The 8,901-nt window shown below is 35.8% G+C and overlaps 1 protein-coding gene across 1 annotated transcript; it reads left to right on the top strand.

The window, feature by feature from the left end:
* Positions 1–301: 301 nt before the first annotated feature.
* On the top strand, positions 302–4,323 carry LOC110916217 (4-hydroxy-3-methylbut-2-enyl diphosphate reductase, chloroplastic). Its single transcript, XM_022160970.2, has 10 exons — positions 302–637; positions 1,848–2,044; positions 2,198–2,377; positions 2,472–2,603; positions 2,731–2,805; positions 2,893–2,998; positions 3,094–3,188; positions 3,626–3,811; positions 3,890–3,976; positions 4,099–4,323. The coding sequence occupies exons 1-10, from the start codon at positions 394–396 to the stop codon at positions 4,162–4,164; spliced, it is 1,368 nt and encodes a 455-aa protein (XP_022016662.1). The 5' UTR covers positions 302–393; the 3' UTR covers positions 4,165–4,323.
* Positions 4,324–8,901: the final 4,578 nt, after the last annotated feature.

Raw genomic sequence — 8,901 nt, 5'->3', positions numbered from 1 at the left:
TTTATTATAACAACGAATGACAAAAATCTATACATTCACATCCTCAAATATACTTTCTATTATGTGACGTTAGAATATCTATAATAGATCCATTTGTTGAAAATTAAGTACTTCTTTTAACATAAAATATTGTTGAAGTAAAGATTTTAAAAAGTAAGAGTGTTTGAACATTGAATTAATTCAAATTAGGCAGCTTATAAACGTAGGTTAAAACAAAAAAAAGTCCGTATCAAGTGCGAAACAAATCAAGTAATGTATCTTATGTATAAAAAAAGCATATTAATATCATTATACTATTATTATGGAGTTGAAACCAAACAGCTCATATATGGCAAATGATTCAACGACAACAAAATATTAAAATTTCATCACCGGACTTTCTTCCAACTTCTGATGGCGTCTCTTCCATTTATCACTTTTCCAACTTTTAAACAAGTGTGTCTGCCGGATGTTAAACTATTCCGATGCCAGAAGCCTCTATCGGTCCGGTGTTCAACCGGAGATTCTTCGATAACCGGTGATGATGAGTTTGATGCAAAAGTGTTCCGGCATAAGTTGACTAGAAGCGATAATTACAACCGGAAAGGGTTCGGGCATAAGGAGGAGACTCTTGAGATCATGAATCAAGAGTATACCAGTAAGTGTTATGTGATTTTTTTTTTTTGTTAACATGTTACTGAATTTTAAATATAGTGAACTGTATGAGAGCTTGTTAGGCATATGATGGATACGTATGGATGTATCGGTTTATAGGGAGATTGAAAATTATTCATAGATTTATTGATCAGTTGATTATACGGGTGGTTGGTACATAATTTTATCTAAATCGATGAATGTGCAGTTTATTTGATAAGTTTATTGGGTTGGATTAGGGCTGTTGAAAAACCCACTACTCATTAAAAAAACTCGTTTGATTTTGAATACGAGCGAAGCCAGGCCTGAGCCAGGTTGGCTCAGCTTGTGGATCGCTTGATAACTGGCTCGTTGGTTTGTTTAAATTGTTTACAACAACAATATTGGAAAAAAAAAATAACACCTCTAATGTTTTAAAACTGCCTCCTGGTTTTTTAAACATCTTTAAAAAAATAAACAAAATAATACATATGTGTATGCTAATTTTTTTTTTCTTTTACATATGTGTACATTTTATTTTATTATTAAATAGAAAATAAATAATGAGCTGGCTCTGGAGCCACACTCAAGCATTTTACGAGCCGAGCTCGAGGTTTACTTTTCAAGCCTGAGCCCAACATACTTTAAGTTGAAGCTCAAGCCTGAGCCCAACATACTTTAGCTTGTTTATAGCCTTAAGGCTGAGTGTTGTGGGTTAACACCCACCTTCACATCAGCTTGTTAAAGCCACAAACATTGCCCCATGCTAGCCAAAAGGGGGCGCCATGTTACCCTCCGTCAAGCCCTTGACGAGCGTTATCCATTCCATGTGTGGGGACCACCTTTGATTTAACCAATCATATTTTTTTAACCTTTAGTTAAATCACACTGGGTTAATTAACGGATGGGCTAGTTAAAGCCCCCAGTGCCTACGTGGAAGTGACGTCGCGCTTTAGCTAGCCCATGCTAGTTAACCCACACCACTCTACCTAACTAAGATTAACGGAAATTGTGTTTATATAGAAAGTCATGTATTATACATGTTAAAAATTGAATATTAAATAGTTAGTAGTCAAGATTTAGAAATTACAAAAACAAAAGGTGAAACAAGAGAAGCATGAAAAGATAATTGCATTTGTCTAAGTGGATGGATTTGCACTATATTTTGATCAAATTTATTGCCTAATACTATAGTAACAGAATTGTTATTTACTGATGTGTTTATCTACTACAAGGTGACTTAATAAAGATGTTGAAGGATAATAATAATGAATACACATGGGGAAATGTCACAGTGAAGCTTGCAAAAGCTTATGGCTTTTGTTATGGCGTTGAACATGCCATTCGGATTGCTTATGAAACAAGGATACAGTTTCCGGATCATGAGATGTGGATCACCAATGAAATTATTCATAACCCTACTGTTAATAAGGTATTATGAGGAATCTACTTATTACCACACAACATTCTTCATTTTCTTATATTTTCACGTGTTTCGTGTAAATATGTTTAGCATTCCCTTTGCATTGATTTGTAGTTTGAGTTATCCTGTCAAATTTGGTAAAACTTTACTTCCGTAATGTAGAGGCTAAAGGAGATGGAAGTTAAAATCATTCCTGTTGAGAACGGAGAAAAACAATTTCATGTCGTTAACAAGGGTGCTGTTGTAATATTACCTGCTTTCGGAGCAGCAGTAAACGAGATGTTGACTTTAAATAATAAACAAGTTCAAATAGTTGATACAACATGCCCTTGGGTATCTAAGGTATTTCTTTTTCATATATATTTTGTTAGTTTAACTTTATGATGGCTTATGTAATGTTCTCATATTATTATGCACTTTCTGTTTGGTATACAAGGTGTGGAATTCTGTTGAAAAGCATAAAAAGGGAACTTATACTTCTATAATTCATGGCAAATATCATCATGAGGAAACTATAGCAACCGCATCTTTTGCAGGGAAGTATGTCATTGTTAAGGATACGAATGAGGTATGCTTATTAATCTTCATCTTATATTCGTGTCTTTATGCCTGTTCCTTAACGCGGTTGCATTCACTACTCATTAAGATGTACTAAAGGGTTTTTTTTTTTTTTTTTTTTTTTTTTTGTCACTCAGGCGACATATGTGTGTGATTACATCCTTGGTGGTAAACTTAACGGATCTAGCTCAACTAAAGAAGCTTTTCTAGAGGTATATACCCTTTCAAACCTATATAATATTGATTTTTTATTTATGTTTTAACAATCTACACGCTTACAAATTTTTGGATACTCGTAGAAATTTAAACTTGCAGTTTCCAAGGGTTTCGATCCAGACACTGATCTAGTCAAAACTGGTGTGGCAAACCAAACTACAATGCTTAAGGGAGAAACGGAGGAAATTGGTCGGCATAATTTTCTCTATTTTATCGCCGTACTTGTCTAGAACTTAGAATTTTCAACTTATGATGCTTACTTTTTTTTTTTTCAATTTTTGCAGGGAAATTAGTAGAGACGACCATGATGAGAAAATTTGGAGTAGAAAATTTCACTGAACACTTCATGAGTTTCAACACTATCTGTGAGGCTACTCAAGTAAGTGTTCTCTGTCAAAATGTGCGAGCGGGTATTGGTGATTAACTAATACTTGATTTGGATTGGATTAGCCCGAAAAAACACAAATATATATTATTACAATAATAACTGAAGTACCTAACTTTCGTTAATACATTTTGATAGGGTGAGTTAACATTACACTTTAGGCGAACTATTTTTGACCCTCTTCCTTTGTAGCTATTTTTTTACCAAGTCGAAACATGTACAGTAACAATGTTCTCCTAACTATTTATTCAATTTACTATGAAATGTATTATTATGACAAATTTAGTGTTTAGAAATGGTAAATACGAAATTTTGAACTTTTAACGGGATATATATGAAATTAATCCGAAAATGTAACCTATTCACAAGTAAACAGGCTTTGAAATTGCCACCATTATAATCTTTACTCTAAATATTGTTTCATTTTTTAGGTGCGCCAAGATGCTATGTACAAATTAGTAGATGAAAAAATGGATCTTATGTTGGTAGTTGGTGGGTGGAACTCGAGCAATACTTCACATCTACAAGAGATTCCAGAGAATCGCAGTATTCCATCTTATTGGGTCGATAGTGTAGACAAAGTGGGTCCGGGAAACCATATAGTCTATAAGACAAAGGTAAAAAACACTTGTAACTATGCAATTAATTTACGTGTAGGTAATTTGTTTACATTCTAACCAACTCATTTTGAACAGGATGGTGAGTTGGTTAAAAAAGAAAATTGGCTACCAAAGGGCCATGTGACAATTGGTATCACATCTGGTGCATCTACTCCTGACAAGGTAAATTACAGTTTTCGTCCTTTATGTTTAGGGTTACTTACAGAAGTCGCTTTCTAATTTGTCAATTTTCAAGAACATATATTGTCAGTGGATGTGTTGATTAGAATTTGGACTTTGTGTAGGCTGTTGAAGATATTCTTCTGAAGGTGTTTGAGATAAAAAGTGAAGAATCCCCGGAAGACGCGTAGGTTGGTGTTTTATTTAACAATATGATCAAATACTTTACTTTTTTTTTGCATCAAACTCGGTTATGGTTTCTCTCTATGCTGTAAGAAAGATGATAAAATGTGTTGACTCGCTATACTTATTTGGACATAAAATTTGCAAAACAGTTTGCCTTCTCGGCTTCTGCTAGGCCGAAAATAGTGTTTACAGACTATGTTAACACCACCCATAGTGGGGCGTGATTTTTTAAAAAAATTGAAAAATAACGCCCCAAAACGCCCCCACTACCATTACATGGGGCGTTATTTAAAAAAAAAATCAAAAAAATGAAGTTTGGCGTTTTAATAATAACGCTGAGTAGAGAGAGAGAGAGTACTGCACATGCTTCTTTAACCAATCACTTTGGCACATGTGTCTGACAACTTTTGGAGAACCCCATGCAACTTTGACTAGCCAATCACATCCATCTCTTTGCCTTTAATTTTTTTTTTTTTTTGTTTAATGATTGGAAGGGGCATTATCAGGCATTATTCCCACTACGCCACTTTTGCTATAATGCCCCATCGCTGACTAGGACGCCACGTGTCGGATAATGCCCCATGGTGGGGGCATTATAACACATTACCACTACACATGGTCTAAGAACTTGAAAAGAATCAATATCAAACAACCTCTAGCCGTCCAAGTTCCAACATATAGACAACTAGGTGCCAGGCTTTAGAGATTTGAGAAGTGACTCATGTCAACTAGGGGTGTTCATAAGCCATTATAAACTGATCGAACTACCCAAACCGAAACAAGTCGACTGGTTCACCAGTTCGAGCAGCGGTTTGGAACTTAAAACTGGCAGTTTAGCCTTTCCTTTCATTTTCAAAATAAGCAATTATGATGCAAATATATTAGGGTGTAAGGGGCACTCACCTAAGAGGTGAGTCCCCTCTCTTACGCCCAACCAATCGTCTTGTGTCACGTCAACTCCCCTCTTAAACTCCCCTAACACCCTAAATTGATGGCGGCACTCCCCTCATAGGTGACTCGGTTTTTTAATTTTTTTTTTTGTTTATTTATTTGTTGAAAATATACATGTTTATAAAAAAATATCAATAAAAATTAAATATAATTTAACAAAAGACATTTTAAAGTAGAAAATAAAAAAAAAATAAATTCAAACTAGAAAATAATAATTAAAGTCAAACTAGAAAATTAAAATCACATTCAAACTAGAAAATAAAAATTACATTAAAACTAGAAAATTAAAATTTTAGAAATCGCATGGCCACCCGTACTTGTTAGCGATTTCGCGCTTTCGGGCGAGGATGAACAGCAACATACTTGGCGGAGCATCGTCGTGCGGCTTGAGGAATGTTTTCATATCTCGATCGTAATTGTAGTTTTACGCCAAAAACTATCGCGGTTGAGAGTATAAAAAATAAAGTGAAGTTGGTGTGGTTGGAGAGTATAAAAAATGTGTGAGGTTGATATGGTTTGAGTATAAAAAAACTGAGTGAATGGGATGATTATTTATATATGTTTTAAAAAAGTGATTTTTTTTATTTAAAAATCGGACCGTTGCAAAGTTACCGTTCCTCAATCTTCGTGCAAACAAAGCGGTGACTCCACACCGATATCACTCCCCGATTCGGGTCCCCGCGTTGATGGCGGCGGTGTTCCCGATCGGGGACAACGGTCACCGAAGGCCCTCCCCGCTTACGCCCCGTGCACCTTTAGATAACCAACACCGTTAACGCTTTGAGAAAGAAAAGAAACTTAATGGATGTCATCTGACACCCACTGATTGATTCCCCATACGTAAAAACTCTTTAATGCTCTTTCCCTTAATTCGGATATAATATATATCCGATTTGTACTGAAACTTGCCTATATCTTTTTGGTAAATGAATTTTATGGTTCTCTAATATGAGATAACTCAATCACAAGAATTAGAATATTTTCCTCCCTTTCCACTGTCGCCCATTATAGTTGCCACCATCACCGCTTCCACAACCTTTACTACCGCTAGTACCTGGTCGGTACATTTTACATACATACTACTACATATTAATTATTCGGTATAAGGCATTGATTTCATGTAAAAATGAGATTTTGATTTGATGTTATATATTTTATTATTTTTTAAAAAGAAAGATAAGTAAAACAAGAAAAACAAACAAATATGTAATATTAAATTATATATTTATTTTTATGGGTTACATTAGTTAGTTTGGTGATAATCTTTGTTTGGGTGAAACCAAGAAGACGGTTTAATTAACATGTGTTGTAAAAGTTATATGTTTTGAATTTTGATTAATATGTAACATATCAGCCCAATATGTAAAACCCATGGCCCATGAGAAAAATTGTGTTATGGGGTGCAGCAGCCGGCTTGGCTGTTTTAACCTGTTGGTTTGGTGCGCCGATCGAGACCAGAGCGACTTCTTTTGTTTTTTAGAGCAAATTTGGAAGCCATCATTGAAAATATCTAGGATAAGTTTATTGTCTTACAAAACTTGCAATTCGTTTCATTTATATTTTATCACTAAGCTTTAGCTGAACTGGCATCGGTGGATAAATGAGATTCGGGCTGAAGACTCTAGGTCTCAAGTTTGAATCCGATCCTAACCGAGTTTTATCCTAGTTGGTCTTCGGATGGCGCATTTTCCCGGAAACTGAAAGTGATGGGCTTGAACTTTCGAGGGTTGTCTTTATTCATTGCCGTTTTAAAAAAAGTATCATTTATATTTGGGGTTAAGCAATTTGTTTCCTATGAGCGTATTTGGTGTTGTAAATGTATTTAACTAGTAGTTGCCCCGCCCAGTGGCGAAGCTTGAATTTTTCGGTCGGGGGGGGCGAAAACGTATATACCTACAAATTTCTATACGAAAACTACATATATAGCACTACTGAGCGAAAAATTCAGGGGGGGGGGGGGGGGCGGGCGCCCCTCCCCGCCCCTCTTATCCTTCGCCCCTGGCCCCGCCCGCGTTGCGGGGCGATTGCCGAATAATTCTCAATCAATTAAAAAAACACTACTATAATTTTGCTAGGAAAAAAACTAAAACAATGATAAGACCGTAATTTTCTGCTCAGAGCAAAACTGTATTTTTTCAGGACTAATGAGCGAGTCTTAGGTAGCTCCTTAACACGGGAAAAAATTAAATGGATTTAACCAATGAAAAAAAAACTTTTATAGTTTTGCTAAAAAAAACTAAAACGATGGGAAAAACGGAATTTTTAACTGAGAGCGAAATCATAATTTTATTTCAGGGATAAAATCGTAAATTAAATGGACCAATAGGGGAGTGCCAGGCAGCTGCCGGCATGACTGTAATTTTACACTGGGGGCAAAATTGTAATTTAACCAGGAAAACAAACAAAAACGATGGGGAAAATGTAAATTTAAGTTGAGGGCAAAATCGTAACGTAGCTGTGAGAAAAAAACCTAATGGCAAATCTGTAAATTTAAACGGGGCAAAATCGTAATTTTTATCCGATGGCAAAATTGAAATTTTTGCCGGGAGCAAAAGCGTTAATTTATTTTTAAGTGGGGGTAAAAACATAACTTTGAACTGATGGCAAAATCGTAATTTTAAGGGAAAAAAACTAATTGCAAAAGAGTAAATTTAAACGGGGCAAAATCGTAATTTTGAACCGAGTGGAAAATTTAAATATTTAGCTGGGAGCTAAAACGTAAATTTAATTTTATGTGGGGGCAAAAACACATTTTTAAACTGATGGCAAAATCGTAATTTTAAAGCGGGATAAAAGCGTAAATTTGTAGGACTAATAGGAGAGTGCCAGGCAGCTGCCTGACACTATTAGCTTAGCCGCCCATTTCAGCCAATAATGGGCGAGCAGTATTACCGCACATGAAGATTGTATATGTTGAAAATAAATTATTTGTTCACGTGATGAATATGCGTTTGTTATTTTTGCTAGCAAATAATTTTAATGAATTTAGGGGCTGTTTGTTTATCTCTTAATAAAGCTCTTAATGGTTCAGACCTTTTACTGGTTCAACACTTAATGGTTCAGACTGTTTGTTTTACGAGCAGATGTCTAAATGATTCAGACATTTGCCTCTGACTGGTTAAGCATTATACTGAGTCTGAGTGATTAAGACCTCTTATTTGAATTGGTGAGAGATTTGCCTATGAACAATTAAGCATTATACTGGCTCTTAATGGTTCAAACCTCTTACTGGTTCAGACATTTTACTGGTTCAGCACTTAACCATTCAAAAGTTGTCAAACTGTTGGAAATTTAGTGAAATGAGGTTTTCACTAAATATTTTAGACATCGATAATATTTATATATGTGTTGTATAAATAATTATTTATGGGTTTATGTTCAAACTATGTCCAAATAGAGTTAAGATGAATGAATCGAAGCTTGAATTTGTATGTTTGGAACAAACAAAGATGAGAAAAATGGATTAAGATTTGTCACCTTGTCCCACATAGGTGGAATGACAAAACTTAAAGTGGTATATAAGGAGGAGCACTCCTTGAAAGGCAAACACTAGTGGGGACTCAAAGGGTTCATCGCACCTGCACACATGCGCGCGTGACGTGGGCTATAAGCCCAATGTGGTGCGCTTTGAACTTCGCACACCGCCTTTGTATTTTTGCCCATGAGCGCGTGGTGGGATACATGGCGGGTCCGCATATGGCGCACCTTTGGGTGGCGTAGGCGGATGCCATGGCATGGCACATGACGATGCGGCGCAAGCTTCTTAGGCACATGCGCACGTCATTGGCTAT

Source organism: Helianthus annuus, chromosome 16, assembly GCF_002127325.2.
Source record: "Helianthus annuus cultivar XRQ/B chromosome 16, HanXRQr2.0-SUNRISE, whole genome shotgun sequence".
NCBI classification, from domain to species: domain Eukaryota; kingdom Viridiplantae; phylum Streptophyta; class Magnoliopsida; order Asterales; family Asteraceae; genus Helianthus; species Helianthus annuus.
Note: the sequence above shows the minus strand (reverse complement) of the source record. Positions and strands in the feature narration are given on the sequence as shown.

What these genes read in the sequence shown, in the direction of transcription:
- LOC110916217 (XM_022160970.2), top strand. Translation starts at nt 394, where the DNA reads ATGGCGTCTCTTCCATTTATCACTTTTCCAACTTTTAAACAAGTGTGT. An exon ending in TTGTTAAGGATACGAATGAG is followed by an intron (nt 2,604 to 2,730) that starts GTATGCTTATTA and finishes TTTGTCACTCAG; the next exon opens with GCGACATATGTGTGTGATTA. An exon ending in ATATAGTCTATAAGACAAAG is followed by an intron (nt 3,812 to 3,889) that starts GTAAAAAACACT and finishes CATTTTGAACAG; the next exon opens with GATGGTGAGTTGGTTAAAAA.